Raw genomic sequence first — 20,413 nt, 5'->3', positions numbered from 1 at the left:
TGCAAGAAAGGCATCACCTTCTAGTTATTTAAAATTTTAAGAATGTTTTTTCATCATGATGATGGTTTTCATGTTAGTATTTTGTTTGTGCTTGCAGGGAAGATTTTAGGAAGGTCTACAAGGAACAACATCCTGATGTCAAGGGGGTGGCAGCAGTACATTTCAACCCTGGCTGATATAAGCTAGAGTTTTATCAGAGAGTTTTAAAAATTGATGTAAGTGTGCTGATAACTATTCACATGCCTAAATCATTTTTGTTTGCTGTGCAGGTTGGTAAGGCTTGTGGTGACAGGTGGAAGGAGATGAGTGATCAGGTCTCTTCTTTTTCTCTCACTTTGTCATGGTCGTTTCTGGTCTTGTTGCTATCTGGTGAATTCAGAGATCTTGGTTTGTGGCATTCAGGAGAAAGCACCTTACATTGCAAAAGCTGTCCAGAAAAGAGCTGAGTATGAAAAGGCTCTTGCATCATATAATCGGAAACAGGTAATGTCCAGAGCCTAAAATTTCTTCTCTGTTACTTTCTAGTGAGTTACGCCTTTTGACGAATCTCAAGTGAAGTTTATTCCCCTTTGTAGACTACTGGAGGCAGCACTCATGCAAACGATGAAGAGGATGTCGAAGAATCAGAGAAGTCGAAGTCTGAGATCAATGATGATGAAGAAGAAAGTGGAGAGGTATGCTTACTAAGCTGTCTTCCAAATTAATGCAAAACTAAGCTTGTGTGTGTATTTTAAACGCGTTGTTAGATTTCAGTTGATATTATCCTTTGGTAGCAGGAAGAAGACGATGAAGAGTAAACATGCTATGCTCAGGAAATGAAGGATTTTACTTTCATGGTTAGGCAAAGACGTTTAAGGGGCAGGCTGAACCTGGTAGCCTGTCATAACTACTGTTACCAAGCGCTGGTTGAGGAGTGCGACTCTTCAACTATATTCACTAGCTCAATTGTATAGTAGGTTTTGTTTCCACCAGTTGTCAAAGCTGGGTATAAGCTTAAATGGACTTTCGAATCTTAGAAGAGGTGTTTCTTGACGAGCTTCACTCTTCCTCTCATGCAGCTACTAACCAACTTTTCTTGGGTGCTGAGTTTTGTGACCTCAGCAAGATGATTTTTTTTGGCTGGAGATAATCGGGCAATGCTAATTAACATCTATATCTATGTAAATTGCTTTTTAAGGACTTAAATTTGCTAATCTAGAACCAGGCACTGCTCCTCACTTAGTGCTGCATTGTTCGTATTATGTAGCAGATGTTAAAGCATGCATTTCATCCATCAACTCTACAGATCTATTCTACAGTATGTCTAATCTTTTGCCAAGCTTGATACATTAAATATATATATGGGATGAGCAAAGGAGGGTCAATATGAATGCATTGGATGTATACCACATACATTTATCAGAGTCTGTATCCTTTAGAAGGAATTTAATTGGTGTAGGGTGAGTGGCAATTAGTTAGCCATGGTGTAGATTTTTAAGGGAAGATGACGGGTTGTATGAGCAGGTGTGATGCTGCTTTTCCATCGTCTTCCTTGTGTAATGCATGCAGCATGGTCTAATGCATGCATGCTAGCCGTCTTGTCCAAACCTTCGTCGCTGGTGTTGAATATCTCTATGTTGGTTTTATGCAACTATGGGCTATGTATTTTTGGAGGCCTTAGTTGGTGGTTGTAAGCACGATTTACTAGGGGGTGTTTCTGATGGTTTTAAGATAGAACATTTTATCTCTACAGGCAAAGCAATATAAATAACTGGTGGGTGAGGTGGTCTAGTGGCAATATTTTCATTGGGATCGGGGTGCCTGTACACTTAGCCTCTTATTTTCTTGGGTTCCCTATCAAATGAGTGTTATGGTGCATGAAAGGTCTGTGGTTGAGTGCGCATGAGGAGTAAGGCAGCCCCAACACAGCACCAGAATGGAGGTGGAGGTTCATTTCGAGAAGACAGGATGAGGAGTATGGCAATGCCTAAGTTTTAAGGATTGAAGTAACTCCAGAGTGGGTATGGATATGAAATTGCAAAATATAGATGCCTGAACAGGTAGGGAACATGATATGGAGGATAGCATTGTCTGATATTGTTAAAAAACTTAGATGCTGTTTTGGTTGAGGGATTATTGGAGTGTGGATCGTACTAGATGAGATTGAGATTGTGAGATAAAGCAGTATGGATTAAAAAGACAGCTAATTTTTGATGAGATTACTAAGTAATGCAATGAATGATACGCAAACATAATGCATCTCCATAGCATAAAATGTTATATCAAATATCCAATTGATTACGATAGATTCATATTGAAATGCGCTATGTGCGCCTAGAATTACTGTAACCTTGTTGGTTAACTGGATGCTTACAATGCAAAGGCAACGAAGTTGCAAGCAGAATGACATCCATAATTGTGCTCAATAAAGAGAGGAAGTAATTATTGCACTGTTATGTTTGGGCAATTGATGACCAAGATCTATGGAGATGTACTAGACGATACTTGAATGATTGGGCACAGGGCCTTAAAGTCATAGCTATGGATTTAAGCATGTTTTAGGTGGGTCCACTACACTCTTTAAGCCATAATTAAGAAAACTAAACACAAAGGGGTAAAATGTATATTAGTCAAAGTTACTTGAATAGAGAAACCTTTGTGTTTGATAAAGAGGTGAGTCTTGGTATGCACAAAGCACATGTTAGATGAACCTTTTCATAATCACGAGCAGCCAAGGAAGAGTGAACATAGATATCAAAGATGACCTTTGGTGGTGGTGTGTCCGCACAATCCTTCGTGCCCTAGAAAATGCAGGCCATTGCTCTTTGCATCAATGAGGAGATCAAAAAGGGGTGGCGACTTCGGAGGCTAAGGTTGCCTGAGAAGCGATGGAAAGAAGCATACATAGAAGAGACCATGTGAGAGAGAGGGGGAGACCTTGAGCGTGAGCTCTGGGCTCTATGTTTTCTTCCCTATCTTTTAGTTTCTATAGTTTCAAGGAAAAGAGAATATGGGATCCACTAATTTGTCTCAAAACATGTCCATGGACTTGATCAAGCTCACACATTGACTCATAGTTGCTTTTTGATAGTGTCACGCTCGTTTTTGAGCATTTTGGTTGTAAAATACTTGCAAAATTTTAAAATGCTAGTCACAAATTACATTAAAATGCAAAAAAAACTTGAGATATTTCACCAAACCCGTCAATTTGGAAGGTCAAGGGTGCCGATCAAAAATCAAGCCCACATGGAGTAATTTGAGGGGGAGTGCACGAATAAGACTCATAAGTCCATGGTACTATATTTACAGGTACAAAAGTATTCTTCCAAAGAAGAGCACGTTCTTTGGTTTTTGTAATTTTTGGAGAGGAGGTGTGCCATCTCTCCACCCACATCAAATTGTGGTTATAATATGTATATATTTATTGAACACACATATTATTACTATGTACACAATAAAATAAGTATGAAATTTTCAAACCCATAAAAAAGAGACCACATTTCAATGACATAATTCTGATTTTTGGTGCCCCGTGTAGTATGGTGTGTGTGTGTAGCCGGGTGAAATTCTTGTGTGTGGCCAAAAATGGAATAAGACCTCATTGGAAAAAAATAGTAATAAGGATAGTAATAAACTTTCCTTTTTAAAAGACATAAGCATTGATTTCAAAGTCATGCTATTTGTTAGGTAGACATATTCTTGTGTGGCCCTAGTTTTTGAGTGTTTGGAGATCTCCCTTCCCCTTCCCCCCATCCCTCCCTCCCTCCCTCTCTCTCTCTCTCTCTCTCTCTCTCTCTCTCTCTCTCGTAAGAAAAGTTCAAGGCTTGTTAAGCTTGTAAACTAATGGTGCTAAATATATTTAAGCTTGTAAACTAAAGGTGCTTTATGTGTATCTGTACTGCAAGTCATGATTGTTGCCACCTTTTCTTCTTTAGCCTCCTCCTTGAGGATGTACTAAGTTCATATGGTATTAGGATGCACCAAGTATGTGACATGTTTGCAAATGTTCACTTTTACCCTTCACGTTTATTAAGTGTTTATATTGAATCTGTCACATTTCTCTTCATTTTATGTTGACAAGAAACCTCGACAATCACCATCATACTATATCAAACTGCTTTCTATTCAACTTGGTGACAAATAAGACTATTTGAAATTACTCATTTGTATGATGTTTAATTGTTGCCATCACCCAATTTTGAATGAACATAACAAACTAAAGAACATACTCTTCTTGCTTTCTAGCATGTACACACATTAGACAATGGTTCCATGGGCCTTGGTGGAGGGGTTTCTTACTTTGCCAGACATGCTTGGTCGCTTGGAATAATTGGTTGCTATGGGCTCTTACTTTGCCTGATTATGAAGCCACATACTTAAGCTCGGGTTAGATTACTTATGAGTGTGATTGGTCGACACTCTTAAGACTTAATTAAGAAACAATGTTTGTGATATACCTAAAGTAATTTTCTAATTTCAAGAAAGCTGATCAATTCTTGTTGCTCCAAAATTACAAAGATATCAAGTGGAGACATTTTGAATTCCTTAATTTTGTGTTATTTCATGTCTTGTATTATTTCAACTTACCTTTTTCTTGTGCACTCTTTGATATATCCCGCTTTGCTTTCAACTCTGCACAAATTTGACAAACACCCATCTTTCTCTTTTTGGGAATTTTCATATGCGAAAAATATTGTCTCCATATCTTGAGGAATGAGGGAAGTGGAAGAGTATGGTTCACTTTGTCCCTCATTGACTCTACATAAAGATTGTACACTTCTCTTTTGGTAAAATTATTTGGCAAATGAGTGAAGCTAGAGTTTCGAGCACTTCCCCATTAAACAATACAAAGTTTTCTAGCCACTGCCTCATTAGGGAAATTATGAGCTCATTTTGGGACCCTCTAAGGAGTTTCATGCGCTTTCTCTCTCTAAAAAATGGGACCATGGTGAGCCCTATCAATCTTATGTCAGAACCCCCCCATGTGACATTATCATTGAGAAGCTTATGATGAGTAGATTTCAAATACAGAATCTCTCTCCATTGAGGCTTTTGACATGTGGAGACCATGTTATTTTCCTTGGGCGCCCAAGGTTTCAAAGCTATAAGAGCTAATCAAAAGATAGCATGATGAACTTTTAAAATGGATGGAGAACACTAGAACATTGGAGGCCATGTTATTTTCCTTGGGCATCCAAGATTTCAAAGCTATAAGAACTAATCCAAAGAAAGCATTATGACCTTTCAAAATGAGGAGATAACACTTAATCTTCGAAGGACCAAAAAGATAATTTTATTTGTCGATCTTGTAGATAAATGCTTGATGTATTTGACAACTTGTAGATAAACGAATTCGTGAGCCTTGTAGATAAACATAGAATCTAAGCTATAAGAACTAATCCAAAGATAAGCAGTATGACCTTTCAAAATGAGGGGATAAAACACTAGCTGTTGGTAGAGCAAGGACCAAAAAGATAAACACCAGGTAAATGCTTCATGTATTTGTGAACCTTGTAGATGAACACACAAATTTTTATTTGTGAACCTTGTAGATAAACACAGAATTACTTATTTGTTAACCTTGTAGATAAACACATGTCAAGGTTGTAGTAGATAAACACACAATTATGTGGATAAGCTCACAAAATATGGAGTGTTGTAAACCTACTGCCGGAAATGAACGGAGACTGTCGGAAGGGTGCCATCGTAGTCGTCGGAGGCAACTTCGATGTCGATATGGCGGCGGTGAGGAGGGATCTGCAGCTTAGCAATCTCTTTGGCGAGCTCAACTATTCTCATCTCCAGCCTCTCGTTGGAGGTTGCAGTGTTTTGATAAAGCAAGCTTCGCCCACAAGAGATGCTGCATAGAACCAGACCCTTCTCCCGCTTGAACCAATCCAGCAGTTCCCCAAGTTTAAGGTCTCCATGAACCTCCCACCGATCCCATATTGACCACTTCAGCCCACCATGCTGGGCCACCTCCGCCCGACTTGGCTCTGCCATCGTGATCAACGGCAGCGCCAGATTTACAAAGGAATTGCGGTACCTCTCTATCCCCCCATGGCCATGGAGTACCTTGTACAGCTCCAAGCACACTAACCCTGCTGCAACCGCCGTGGTTGTGGCTATGGCTGGCACGATTCTCCCAGCTATTATCTTTGCTGTAAGTTTGTCCACTTCCTTTATCCCATAGTTTCTCGCCCTCATGTTTGCTAGCCCAGCTATGAAATCCATGTGAAAGTTTCTGTCATCGTCCTGCAAACACGCCGCAATAATAATTCAATGCAATATGCACATACAACATACACATAGACACATGCTTGCAACATACATATGTGCATATACATGCGCACGTGCACACACACACACCATGATCAAAATTATGTTTGATGGGCTTTCCTCACGGTGGCACACAAGGGCAGTGGCAAGGATATATGTGAACTATGAAGATAGTTTGTCCTGAAACCCTTTCTATGGCGACACTCTGTGAAGAGAACCGCAGCCCTCAAAAATCTCAGGCTTGTTCAGACTGCAAGAAACTAGTGTGAATGCGAGCTTGTAAATTGATGGGGAAAAGCTTGCTACTTACCTTCTCAAATTGCACAGGGTGCATTTGGAATCTGGGAGGCAAGCTGGTGGCGCCCTCTTTCAATGTTTGGATCATCTGATCGATGGCATCAGAGTTGTCTGGATGTGAGGAATTGTGGTCTCCATCCTCATTGTTGATGTTAATGTCAAATTCCAGCTTGGGTATGAATTGAGGAAGCTGGGTTCTGTCCACCGCGTTTGCCAACTTATGGGGATCCATTGCCCAATCAGGTATAGGGATGCCATAGGATTTTGCTCTCAGAACAGACGCAGCAATTATAAATGAGAGGTGTGAAGGATCCTCAGAAGAAAACTGCAGTGGCTTTGGAAAGCGCTTGGGGGCGGACCAAAAGAGTGCACCCTTACTTGTTACAGCATCTTCTGGGAATGCAAAGGTCAGTTGTTTTACATGGTTTACGAAGTAGTGTTCAAACCTGGAAACACAAAAATGCAGGAGTAAGGCAACCTGCATGCATGCTAGTAGCAATGCTGCTGCAATTCCTCAACGAAAATGCAGTTTAAGAGGTGCAAAGCAGCCACCTTTTTCGCGCCCATTCTACACAATCCTCGAAAGTGTTGCATACATCTGTGATAAGACATTCTATGAGTCTTCTGAGAGATTCTGCAGCAAGGACATCCTGTGATGACTTTGTTATTGAGTCGATGTACTGCTCTGGATTTGATAGAAACGACTTTGCCTCAGAGGGAGTTTTCATTAGCACTTCATCAAACTCTGACCTTGCCCAAGTGAGACAATGATCAATCTTGTATGGAAAATAGTGAAGAGTGCACATGGGGACTTGCTTCTCAGGAGGATCCCTTGTGGCTCCATAGTTTTCTGTCAGGTGAGGCATGACTACCTGTGTGCTGCACTTGGTCCCTAAAGTACCTGAATCTAGTAGCGGTTTTTGGAAATACACACATTTGGAATCCACATATAGTCTTGCCTCCACATTGTCCACTGCAGTGATAACCACATCAACGTCATTCCACAATGCATCATCGAACACACTTTCACTTTCCGGCCCTATCCTGTTCTGCAGGGCTTCAACCTTAAGGCTAGGATTCATTGCCATCACAGCTGAGGCTGCCACTGTAGACTTGTGCTTTCCGATATCTTTATTGCTGAATAGGAACTGCCGGCTTAGGTTGCTCTTTTCGATCACATCATCATCTGTAACTATCAATCTACCACTGGTTCCACAAGCTACTCCCATCATTGCTAGGTTCTTGAGAAGTTCGCATCCAAGGGCACCAGCACCAACAACCAGTACTTTTGTTTCTTGCAATTGGTGCTGATATTTATGCCCGAAAACCATCTTCTGTGCATCGTACCTGGTGCCTAAAGTGGTCATGTCGTTGGCTTTTAGTGCTTCTGCTGCTAGGGACTCCAAGGAGTCGAAGTAGAGAAACTATCTTCAACAATTCAACATCAATCATTAGAATGATGGGGATTCAACAAGTAGAATCACTTCTATAACATATTATTAACCATGGACAGTTTTTAACATGGAATCATAGTCGGACTTTCGAGAAACACGTAATGTACCCTGAAAATTAAAAATTGAATTTAGAAGATGCAGGATAACATGAACCTAGATAAAAATACTGGAAAGATGATGCTGAACTTTCTCTGATTGCTTTATTGAAATGTGCTGCTGCACCTCTACTGTTGCTGAGTCTGAAGAGGGCACGGAGCAATGATATGGGTTTGAGTTTGGTGGGTTTGGAGCCTCTGCTCCATGCTTGTCAGGTATGTAGCTGGACATGGTTTCAGACATGAGAGAGGGTGACTGGAAGGAGAGATGGAGAGATCAAGCCATGGTGTCTTGGTGCATAGAGATGTATGGGTGGAAGAGAGAGAAAGAAAGAAAGAAAGATATATTAACGTCTCCTAAAGGCTGAAATGGCCCATGAGACCAAAACAAGGTACAACTGGTGATGATGATGTCTCATCATAACAAATCTGAAAGAAAGAATGAAAATAGTAACATCCTAAGAGAGCTAAGAGCTGAAAGCTGAAACGCTGAATTGTCGCGGTAAACTCCTCCGGTGGCAGGCAATGATGGCTCGAATCTGTCGATGGTGAGGGAGTCATGGACGCGATCCTCGTGGTCGTGGGCGTCTCATGAGAGAGAGAGAGAGAGAGAGAGAGAGAGAGAGAGAGAGAGAGAGAGAGAGTTGTTCCTTCATGTACAATGCTTTATATAGGCACCAAGGCTCCATCTTATAATCTCTTAATAAGAGGGTGTTCACACACCACTGGACACTAGTAATTACTAGACTTCGAAATATCCAACAAACCGCCCTTTGGAGTGAAGGAGTTTCATCTAAGAGAGAGAACTTTAGCATGATGATTTGGGCTCTAAACTGCAATCATGTGATACAAAAGAACACAATGATGCCGACACTTGAAACTCTCATGTCAAGCTTGATACAAGAACTTGACCATACATATTGCCCACATCAGTCTATCCATAGACAAACCCCCTGGCTCGAAGTAGGGAAAGTAAGATAAAAAGGAATTGGGCCTTTTATAGGCATTTAGAATTGAGGGTCTCCCTGCGCAAGAACTCAGATTGCGAGGGTACCTTGGGGGAGTGGGCAACGGATTTCCGCTCTCTGGCCTCGGCCCTGCACATGAGTGTGCGTGCAGGATTTTCTTAGTGCACTGGGTAAAGTGGACGACGGGCTACTCTTGTGCTTTTGAGTACGTCGGAATATTAAAGAAATACCATAAGGGGCGCCAGGGGATTTGGGGCCAATCGTCTTCATGTCGAGAGCAGGAGCGCTCTAGCCTCCATCGTGCATATCCTTTTATTTTTCTGCTGTTCTCTGTGGTGTGATAGATAGTAACCACCGCCCTTTCTCTTTTTGAAGGCCGGTTTCAAGGTTCCGTTGCCGGGACACTGCCAACTTTCTCAAGGGAGCAAGGTCACGGTAGTGTCAGGAGAAGTCACACCAATGGCGGACACTGATGATGACGTCCATGTCTCATCTTCTAAGTATGAGTCTTCACTTGAGCAAAGTGAAGACGACGCTGCAGAAGAAGCATGTGATGAAGATGTTATGCAACCCGGGGACCCTGGCGACGAAGATGTCTTTTCAAAGCAAAGCTACAGAGTGCGACGGAAGTAATGTTGGAGCTGACCAAAGATCAAATTTAAAAGCTTCCACCAAGAAAAAGAAGAAGGGGAGCAAGGAGGCTGAGAAAAATCCTCAATAGACGAATTCCAACTTCTACCCTCCAGATACATCTTTTGCTCCTTTCTCTCACCCTGCTAATCCTCTACATCCTGGATATTTTGGAGGAGGTTCTGTCTTTCAGTCCATGACTGGGGGTTATCCTCTCGTTGGCATGGGTATGTCTGGGAACTTCAGAGCTGGTATGCAGCCTTGGATGCAGCCAGGCATGTACGGGAATATGGGAGGAGGTTTTGGAGGAATGTATGGCAACCAAGAAATTTTGATCCCAGTGTGGATAATAGAACAATGGGAAATAATTTTCTTAGGCTTGATCTGTATGATAACCTTTCGCCAATGGGCAAGGCCAAGGATTATAAAGAAGGTGGAGCTGCAGTAAAATTTGATACCGTCAGTGGGGCAAAGGATAGGCCTAAAGCTTTTTTTTTCATCCAATAGTTTGATGCAACATTTTCAGGAGGGAATTTAACTGAAGCCTCCAAGGTGCGTAAGGCAGCATCTTTTCTGAAGAGCAATGCTTTGCAGTGGTGGTCCTCTTTACTACATCAGGGAATCGCTCCTACTACTTGGGTCGAGTTCAAACAGCTTTTCTCTTCCATTTGGCGAACACCTACTTTTGAGGTAGGTGTTATGACTGCATGGCATGGGTTGAACTCGAAGGACTGTGCTAATTTGGACGAGTACAACAAGAAGTTTTGGGATGCTCTACTTCCAGTGACCTCTTTTCGAGTAGTGCCACTCTTCGAACAGGTTGAGAAGTACTGTTGTGGATTGCTGAAAGAGTTGAGAGATTATTGCATCTAAGCGAAGGTCAACAGCATGACTTAGATGATAGAGAATGCACAGACAGGTTATGCCTTGCTCACTGGGCATATGTCAGGCTTCAAGGACAGTAAGATTTTTGGAAAGAAAGCTGCTAAAGCTTCAGATGCACCTCGGATGAGTGAAGGGAAACAGAAGAAAAGGTTTCCACCACTTCCATCAAGAACCCCTGAAGAAGAGGAGTTGATTTATGGGAACAAGTGTTTCTACTGTGGAGAAGAGGGACATCGTTTCTTCAAATATCCTAAGAGGAAGCCAGTCGTCGCTGATACCAACCAAGGCTAAGAAGTCAAAACCTACCGCCGGATTGGTCCTGGATGTGGTTGGCGAGCAACATGGTGGAGAAGCTACGGAGTTATGTAGAGCTTGGGGCAAAGTTAGAGATCAGACAGCTTTGATATTCTGACCCTGGCCCAAGGGCTAATTTCATTTCCCCAGAGTTGGCAACCAAATTGGGCATTTGTGCGGAGGAAATGGGACATGTTCATGAGGCAAATATGGCATGTCTTGGTCATTCAGAGCCAATCATGCCTATCATCGGGAAGCTCAGGCTTCATGTGCAGAGTTATGTAGATATTGAGGAATTCTTCATCATGTTGTTGGATGGTGTGATGTCTTGTTGGGCATACCTTGGTGCCACAGAGTACGAGCGATAGTGGATATTTATAATCGGAAGATCACATTGACTCATAGGGTAAAAGAACACATTCTTGATGTAAAGCTTAAAGGGAAATCTGTCCCAATTGTTTCGGCTTCTGCCATTTCTCAAGTAATGAAAAGTCACATTTCCGCTTACTTGGTCTTTGTTAAAGATAAGGATGGTACAATAGAATCTAACCTTGAGGGTTTAGAAAAGGATAGAATGGAATTCCTACAGAAGTATTAAGATTGTTTCTCAGAGTCTTTGCCAGGAGAGCTTCCTCCGGAATGGCCTGAAGATCATGGTGTCGATCTTATTCCAGGAAGTACTCCACCGAATCGAATTGCTATACCGTGTGAGTGCAGCACAACAGGGAGAAATCATGAGTCAAGTGAATGAGCTTTTGGAGAAGGTGTTGATACAACCGAGTTCATCACCTTTGTGTTCATCAATACTCTTGGTTCAGAAGAAGGATGGTTCTTGGCGGATGTGCATTGATTACAGAGCACTGAACAAAAGTACCATCAAGAATCGGTTTCCAATACCCAGGATCGATGACATCTTGGATCGATTGAAGGGTTCGTCTTTCGTTAGTCGAATTGATTTGAGGAGTGGATACCATCAGATCCGCATTAAATTTGAAGATGTGCACAAGACATCTTTCAGGACAACTTTTGGACTTTATGAGTTCTTATTCATGCCATTTGGTCTGACAAATGCTCCAGCTATCTTCAACAGGATGATGGATAGAATATTTCAGCCTCATAGAGCATTTGTGGGCACTTTCTTTGATGATATAATTGTGCACTCTCGCTCTGAGGAGGAGCATAGGGAGCATTTAGCCACTGTGTTTGAAGAACTCGGGAAGAATAGGTTGCTGATTAGTGGAAAGGAAAGTGAATTTTTCTTGAAGGAGATTCACTTTCTTGGGCACGTTGTGTCTAAGGATGGGCTGTGGATGGATCCAGCAAAGGTTGAAGCAATTAGGAATTGGCCGGATTTGAGGACCGTACATGATGTGTGCAGTTTCTTGGGACTCTATTCATGCTATAGGCGGTTTATTCGACATTTCGCAGAGATTGCTTCACTGCATGCTTTGATTAAGAAAGGAGTTGAGTTTGAGTGGGCTGACAAAGAGCAAGTAGCTTTCACTCAGTTGAAGGAGAAGCTGACTATAGGTCTTGTGTTGGTATTACCGAACTTTACCGGACTTGCGTCGAGCTTTGTGGTTCAGTGTGATGCATGTGGGAATAACATTGGGGCTGTGTTCTAATGCAGGATGGGCATGTGATTGCTTATGAGAGTAGAATCCTTCATGGAGCTGAGAAGAATATGCAAGTTTATGAGAAGGAGATGTTAGCATTCTTTGCCTGCAATAAATTATCTTGCTCACACTGTAGGAGAAGCCTTTGTTGAGCAGTAGCAGTGAGGCATTCACATGTCTGTTTTGCCTGCAAGACTGCTTCACGAATATCATGCATATAAGAGCGCCCATAGTCAATAATCACAGCTTGCATGCGATAAACAAAATGGAACCACGCAATATCAATGTCCTCATAAATCTGATGGTAAAGTGGTACCAAAGCATGGAGAACCATTTCTTTAAAATGATCATGTTGCAAATAGCTATGTTATTATGCTAAACGAGCAGCGTAAATTACAAAAGTGGATGGTTCGCTCTCGTCAAAGGGCATTGCTGGATAAAGGTTGCTCTTCTAAACAATTTTTCAAAAGTTTGCATCAGTCCAGGGAGAAAGAGAATATTCGCAGAGTTAAAAAGTCAGATGGCCAATGGTCTGATTCTATGCAAGAGTTGGCTGACTTGGCTAAATGCTATTTCTCTTCTCTTTTTGCCTCGAACTCGGAAGTTTCTCCAGAGGTTTTAGAGGCCCGTTGTAAACTTTTGCAATATGTGCAACCTATTATCTCGCCCGCCGATGCAATGGTATTAGAGGAACCTTTTTCAGAAGAGGAATTAAAGGAAGCCTTGCGTTCGATGGGTAAATGCAAATCACCTGGCTGGGATGGTTTGACTTTGGAATTTTTTATTGCCTTCTGGCCTTTTCTAGAAGAGGTGATCTTATTCATGATCAATAAAGCATGGCAAGATGACTGTTTGCCAATGTCTTGGAAGCAAGGATTAGTCAAGCTTTTTCCTAAAAGACATCTTTGTGAATCCTTTTCGCATTGGCGTCCTATCACTCTTATGCCAGTTATTTATAAATTGGTTACTAAAATGCTGGCGAACAGAATTAAAGGTTTTCTGCATGATGGATTACATCCTGCTCAATATGGTTTCATTCCTCGTAGGCAGATTAATGACAATCTGGCTAATGCATATATTGGTATGGAATATGCCAAGTATACTAAACAGGATGTACTTGTGCTTCAGATTGATATTGAAAAAGCCTTTGATACAGTTTCCTGGGACTTTGTTGCCATGACTATGGCCCAGTTGGGCTTTGGTTTAAAGTTGCAACGTGTTGTGTACTTCCTCTACAGTGATAGTGATGCTTCTTTGATACTTGGCTCTCGGATTACCGACCCTTGGAAATTAGAAAGATCTGTAAGACAGGGTTGCCCTCTGAGTGCGTTGCTATATGCTGTGGCTACTCATCCTTTGCTTACATATCTAGATCATTTGACAGCTTCCGATGTGCTTCATGGATTGCAATTGCCCAATGGCAAACAATTTTTAGCACAGGCGTATGCTGATGATTCTTTTTGTATGCCCCGCAATACGCAATCGGATGTGCAAAGATTAATGGAGGCACTAGAGCTGTTTGGGCAAGCTGCTGGCCTTTATGTTAACTTTCAGAAATCTAAACTTTTGGCTCTTGATGCTCGGTCTTGGCATAGTTTAATTTGGCCAGGTGAAATTCCTTCACAAATGCATGTAGTCAGACACTTGGGCTACCCATTGGGATGGCATATTTCTAATCAGCAAATGACTCAATGGGTGATGCAACGGTTGAATCAGAAACTTAATTACTGGAAGCTTTCTACATGGCCATTGCATGTTCGTTTAAGGATTGTACAGGCTATTGTCATGGCATATATTCAATTCTTTATGCCACTAATAATGTGGAGAAAAGTGGACATTGATCGTTTTATGTCTTCAGCCATGAGCATTTTTTGGAAAACCAAACATGCTAAGAGGGGCCTTAACCTTCTCTCGCTCAAGAAGCTATGTAGTCCCAAACAGCATGGAGGCTTGAATATCCTTAATATACACTTTCATGCATTGGCACGAAAGTCCACCTTGCTGTTGGAATTTGTATCTCAGAGGCAGCCTTGGGCGATTATGTTGGCAGATATGTGTGTTGAGATGTCCACTAAATCGTTTGGCAACTGGACCATCACGCATTGGGATGCTGTGTTTGGCCATTTTGAAGGCAAGATTGCTGGTTGTCCTTTCTCCACAAAGTTAATTTTGGCATGGAAAAAGCTTACACAGTTTCTCAGCTGGACTCCTCGAGTGAATACTAACTGTAATTCACTGCGTTTGGAAAGCATTCATTGGAGTAGAGTTTTTGAGCGACCTTTGGCTGTGCAAGAGCCTAGAAAAGCTTATTTCCTTGCCAAAAAGGGTGTCTATTTCATTGCAGATGTGCTAGATGATAGTGGCCATGTTCTGTCTTTTATAGATGCTTGTCCTAAATTTGGCCTAAGTCATCATTACCGTCCCCTATGGGAAAAGATTGAGAGTTTGTTGGCCCCTTTTGAGCCTCTTCCCGCTCTTGAAGAGTCGGATAGGTTGCACGATTGGAGCTTGCATAGGCCCATACTTACTCGTGGTCCTTTGTCTCTGCTACAGCTCTCGGTGCATACAGTCTATGGCTTTCTCCTTCCTGAAATTTGGGTTCATGATTATGCAAATGATGCTTGGAGAATGCATAAGCCTTTGGCTTGGTGGAAGAAAAGGCTCAGGATGATATGGAGCAGTAAGATGCCGTTAAAATGTCGGCTTTTTCTATGGCGATGTCTATTGGCTGTTCTGCCAGTTGGCTCTTTCCTGGCAAGGCACCATGTGACATCTTCAGATTGTTGTGTTTGTGGAGCGCATGATGAAACAATTCTCCATCTGATGTGGAATTGTAATGCAACTAAACTTTTGCTGGATCATATAACGGCTCTTCTTCGAGCTCGTTTCCCTTCTGCTTCTTTTGGGAAACATTTTTGGTTGTTTGGTATTTTTTCTCCTGCTCTCAGACAGTATAGGGCCTTTTTTGATTGGCTTCGTTACTGGGCCATGTGGACGATTTGGTACTCCAGGAATCGGGCTGTTTTTGGTGAGCCGCCCATTCAAGCCTTTCACTATTTCAAAGAATCTTTACATCAATCCCTTTATGATTGTCTCTCTCTACATGAGATTGACCCATCATTGTATAGCCTTTTCACGGATATATTTTGATCATGCCCCTGTTCACTATGAACTCTGGCATTTCTTGTATATGATGCTTTTTGTGGGTTTTCCTCATTCTGAGGTTTCCCACTAGTAATCGAAATAATCATTTAAAAAAAAAAAAAAAAGAGAAGGAGATGTTAGCAATTATACATGCTCTTTCTACGTGGAAGCATTATCTTCTTGGAGCTGATTTTATCGTTCAAACAGATCCTGAGACTCTTCGGTATTTCCTCACTCAGGCTAAGCTCTCAGATAAGGACATGAGATGGCACATGAGATGGGCCAACTTCTTGTCCATGTTCCGAGAAACGCTGGAGACGAGCTGTTTCCATTTCCTTGAAACGTTTCAGCTCCAGAAATGTGTTTCCTACATGTGGCATTCCCGAAACGGCGTTTCAGCCTTGGCACAATGCCGTTTCCAGTGTTTCTCGTAACTATGCTCCAAATACGATGCCAAATAGATGGCCCATCAGCTCTGCTTGTAGTAGACACATGCCACCATGAACAAGGGAGAGTGCACAAACCCTCTATGATACCATATTGGAACCGGCAGCAGCACACAATCGGGTACCCACCAGCCAGCTTCCACAGCAGCACCTCCACCCCTCTAATCCCTCATGAACCCTGGGTGGAGGGATAGAGAGAACAGTGTTGCCCCCTATGATATATACTTGGTGCTTCCTAGAGATCTTTTTAACATATAGGATGTATAGTGCCACATGTCTGCTCACCAAGGATCTGCACCTCTACAAATTGGCTTCCTAGCGCTGATACCCTTTGGGAAGGCCAGGGAAGCATACCGTCACTGGAAAGCCAATTGCCTCCGTTAATGGGTCCAGCTCTGAGGAGAAACCGTGTTTCCATGAGGCGAAGCAATGCCTGGGAGCTTTGCACTGCATGCGGGGGAAGCTCTGCAACGGGGTCTTCTCTGAGTAGGGGTGAGAGGCAGTGAGCAGGGGGTGCCCAGCCTGTCCGCCAAGGGGGGGGGGGGGGGGGGTTGTGTGTGGGGTTGCTGTGTTGCAGATGTGTGCACGAGGGGCTCTAATTCCGATTGTCGAGTGGTTTTTTGTATGGCCTGTACTTGCTTGCTGTTGGTACAACATCTAATGTTACTGTACTCTCTTTTGTACCTCTTGTGCCTGATGTACTTGGATCTGCTGTACTGCCTCTTGTACTGGCTGAACCTTGTACATACCTGCTGTACCGTATTGGCTGCAGCTTGCTGCACTGCACCGGCTGAACTTAACACATGCAAAAACTGGCTGCAAAGGCAAATGAAACCGGCCTCTGATAGAAACTAGAGTGCGGTAGACTAGCAGTCACCCGTCCACTTGTAGTCTAGATATGAAAACAGAAAAGATTGGGGCTAGAGTGCCCAAATCTGAAAACAAAGCGACACCTGTTGGCCCCAAGCTTGGCGCCCCTTGCGGTATTTCTTTATTCAATTCCAAAAGTATGAAAGGCTGAGTACAACCAAAATCAGCCAAGAGATTACACCTGTATGTCCAATCTGACAGCCCACAATCCCTCTTAGCACAGAGGATTCACGCACACAGATCTGTGTCTCAAAGCAACACATTGTGCCTCCCTCTGATCAGCCAAGACCACTAAGCAGGGCAGCCATGAGCATACATCTGGCATAACTCAAGCACATGATTCAACATCTCAGCTCATACATACATGTACTGTTCAACCTCTGTCTCCACTCTTGTCAATCTGCCATACCCCTCCTCTCACAAGGAGCCAGATAGCTCAAATCTGCAAACAGACATAAAGCAGTAGAAAGAGAGATAGATGAAAAGATGCGGAGCTTACCAAAATCAGCTTGTGTATCTGCACTAGAGGAAGTAACGGTACCAATCTGTACTTGCAGGCACTTGTTTCCACAACCCTGCTTCACACGTGTGTATGTACTTGTCTGTACCCTCCTCCTTGTATCCACCTCAGTGGTGTACCTGTCTGTACAGTCCTGAAAAACAGCACTGTACCAGTCTGTATTCCCAAGGGGCCACTAAGGCCTAGGGGCAACTTTAATAAAACATTAAAATTCTAATGTTCTAGTTCCCCCCTTCACATCTAGGGATGTCCACACATCATTAACTCTGTCCGGGCACCCCCCATGTGAATCATTCAATATTCTGACTTAGCAACCACCATGCCCACACTTGTGCTCTTCCATTTTCACAGGGCCATGACATACCCCCCTCTTGAAAAATGGCAAACGTCCTCGATTGCATTCTGGTGATACAGCAAAATATCCAAAGTGAAATATACAATATGGCAAGATCAGCGTCCCAATCTCTCTAAGCCATGCACATGTATCAACATCATTCACTGCAAAACAATGGCGTAGTAATAGTCCAAGTTGTATACCACTGTGAACCATACATATCCACAAAATCCCATGTGACTAGTACACATATATCATAGAAGTCCCATAAACAGATGTACTGTCAGCCTCAGTACCTTCGGGTGAGATAAAAACTGCACCAAGCGACCTCTAGATGTCATCTGAGCCTGTCTGTATCAAGGGAGTGGAGGTGCTACCCCCCTCTTGAGCATCAGGTAATGCTCCAGACCCATGCTCTGCTGAACCTGAATGAGCCACAAGAAGAGTCGGCTCTAACTCAAAGGCATCGAGATAAAGCTGCAAAACCTGAGGTGAATCTGTTAAGTCACCTTCCTCCATCCACTTCGCATCCATCGGTGAATAGTTCTTGAACTTCACAAGATAGCGACGGGAAACTTTATCTCGTACCTTCCTTTCTTTATGTGCTAGTATCTGCTCTGGAATCAGAACCTCATCAAGTTCCTCAACTTCCGGCTGAGCCTCATCTGATACATCCTCAGGCACATCCCCACGGAAAGGTCTAAGGAGACTCACGTGAAAAGCATTGTGAATCCTCCAGTGATCTGGTAGCTTCAAGCGATAGGCTACCTCACCAATCTTTTCCAATACCTGAAAAGGCCCATAATAACGCATGCTCAACTTAGGGAATAAGCGCTCTTTACCCTTCATCTTCTTGAGTCTAGCCTTTTCAAAGTGCAAAAGAACCCAATCACCCAATGCAAACTGTAAATCACGTCTGTGACGGTCTGCGGCTTTCTTTTGCTTCTGCTGAGTTTTCTGGAGTGCCAACTTAACTCTCCGATAAGCTTCATCCAGACTCTCCACATACTGATAAAGATCTTATCCTTTGTATGCAAAATGGGTGGTACCTTCTTCCCTCCTTCCACAATCTCAAAAGGTGCCTTGCCTGTTGAGGTATGAACAGTGTTGTTATATGCAAACTCCACTAAAGGAAGATACTTTTCCCATTGTTGCTTGTGCTTTGACACATAACACTTGAGAAGATCCAACACTGTCGAGTTAGCCTCTTCTGACTGACCATCTGTCTGTGGATGAAATGACGATGAAAACTTGAGAGTTGTACCCATGTTGTCAAACAACCCTCTCCAGAATAAACTCGTCATCCGTGGATCACGGTCACTAATGATAGACGTAGGCAAGCCATGATACTTGAAGATGTTCGCCATGAACAACTTCACCATATGATCCACTTTGATCATATGATCCACTTTGATCGTCTTACGCACGGGAATGAAATGAGCCTGCTTACTGAATCTGCATATGATAGTCCAGATGCCGTCATTTCCCGTTTGTGTCCGTGGAAGATCAAATATAAAATCCATGGCAATGCTCTCCCAAGGTCTATCTGGAATAGGTAAAGGCTGTAATAACCCTGGTGTCTTCTGACGGTCAAACTTTACCTTCTAACATACGATGCATTGCCTCACAAAGGCATCAACATCTCTTCCCAAGGTTGGCCAATAAAAGAAAGTCTCCACTGCTTTTACCGTGGCGTCCATACCTCTATGACCTGCATACGGTGGAGCATGACTTTCAATCATAACCTTGAGTCGCAATGGCCTGGTAACACACAGTCTGCCATGCATCAATAAAAACCCATCCCTGAGAGTATAGTGCTCATGCCGCTGCCCCTCAGACATCTGATCATACAACCTTTCAAAGTCCTCATCATGGGCATACTGCTCTTTCATTTCATCAAGCTCATGATGATAAGCAAGTGAAACCACAGAGACCTGTGGCTTGCGTGACAAAGCATCTGCCACCACATTCTTTTTGCCTTCCACATGCACAATCTGGAAGTGAAACATTGACAAAAAGTTTGCCCAACGCATATGCTTCTCTGAAAGCTTAGTTTGCGTGAGGAAATAACGCAAGGTTTGATGATTTGTACAGTAAAATCAGCCCCAAGCAAGTAGTGTTTCCATGTAGAAAGAGCGTGAATTACAGCCCACATCTCTTTCTCATAAACCTATAAATGCTTCTCAGCATCTTGCAATACTCTACTCTCATAGGCTATCACATTTCCCTCTTGCATGAGAACTGCACCAATGCTACTTCCACATGCATCACACTGGACAACAAAAGCCTTTCGGAGGTCCGGTAATACCAATACTGGGTCCGAAGTAAGCTTTTCTTTGAGCTTTTTGAATGCTGTAATTTCCTGATCAGCCCATCTAAACGGAGTTGCCTTCTTCGTCAAAGCATGAAGAGGCAAAGCAATTTCAGCAAAGTACCGTATGTAACGCCTGTAATAGGAACACAATCCTAGAAAGCTGCGTACATCATGCACGGTCCTCAAATCTGGCCAATTAAGAATTGCTTCCACCTTTGCTGGATCCATACAGACTCCATGCGCAGACACAATATGCCCCAAGAAATGTATCTCCTGCAAAAAGAACTC

The 20,413-nt window shown here is 42.7% G+C and overlaps 2 protein-coding genes across 5 annotated transcripts in view; one reads left to right on the top strand and one right to left on the bottom strand.

Annotated features, from left to right (window-relative positions):
- The window catches only part of LOC147606919 (HMG1/2-like protein), a 33,947-nt gene extending 32,754 nt beyond the window's left edge, over positions 1 to 1,193 (top strand). For both annotated transcript variants that reach the window (XM_086791225.1, XM_086791226.1), the window contains exons 4-8: positions 98 to 155; positions 270 to 314; positions 403 to 483; positions 576 to 674; positions 777 to 1,193. In XM_086791225.1, the coding sequence (XP_086647351.1) occupies positions 98 to 155; positions 270 to 314; positions 403 to 483; positions 576 to 674; positions 777 to 797 (304 nt within the window). In that variant the 3' untranslated portion in view covers positions 798 to 1,193. The remainder of the gene's footprint in view (positions 1 to 97; positions 156 to 269; positions 315 to 402; positions 484 to 575; positions 675 to 776) is intronic.
- Positions 1,194 to 5,398: 4,205 nt separating this feature from the next.
- Positions 5,399 to 20,413, bottom strand: part of LOC147606918 (ubiquitin-activating enzyme E1 1-like) — a 60,054-nt gene continuing 45,039 nt past the window's right edge. For all 3 annotated transcript variants that reach the window (XM_086791159.1, XM_086791160.1, XM_086791161.1), the window contains 3 exons: positions 7,108 to 7,979; positions 6,569 to 7,001; positions 5,399 to 6,234 (listed from right to left, as the gene is read on the bottom strand). In XM_086791159.1, coding sequence (XP_086647285.1) covers positions 5,644 to 6,234; positions 6,569 to 7,001; positions 7,108 to 7,979 — 1,896 coding nt within the window. In that variant the 3' untranslated portion in view covers positions 5,399 to 5,643. The remainder of the gene's footprint in view (positions 6,235 to 6,568; positions 7,002 to 7,107; positions 7,980 to 20,413) is intronic.

The sequence above is a fragment of the Cibotium barometz genome, chromosome 56 (genome assembly GCF_041138505.1).
Source record: "Cibotium barometz isolate CiBa-2024 chromosome 56, ASM4113850v1, whole genome shotgun sequence".
Taxonomy (NCBI): Eukaryota; Viridiplantae; Streptophyta; class Polypodiopsida; order Cyatheales; family Cibotiaceae; genus Cibotium; species Cibotium barometz.
This window is presented reverse-complemented; position numbering and strand designations above follow the sequence as displayed.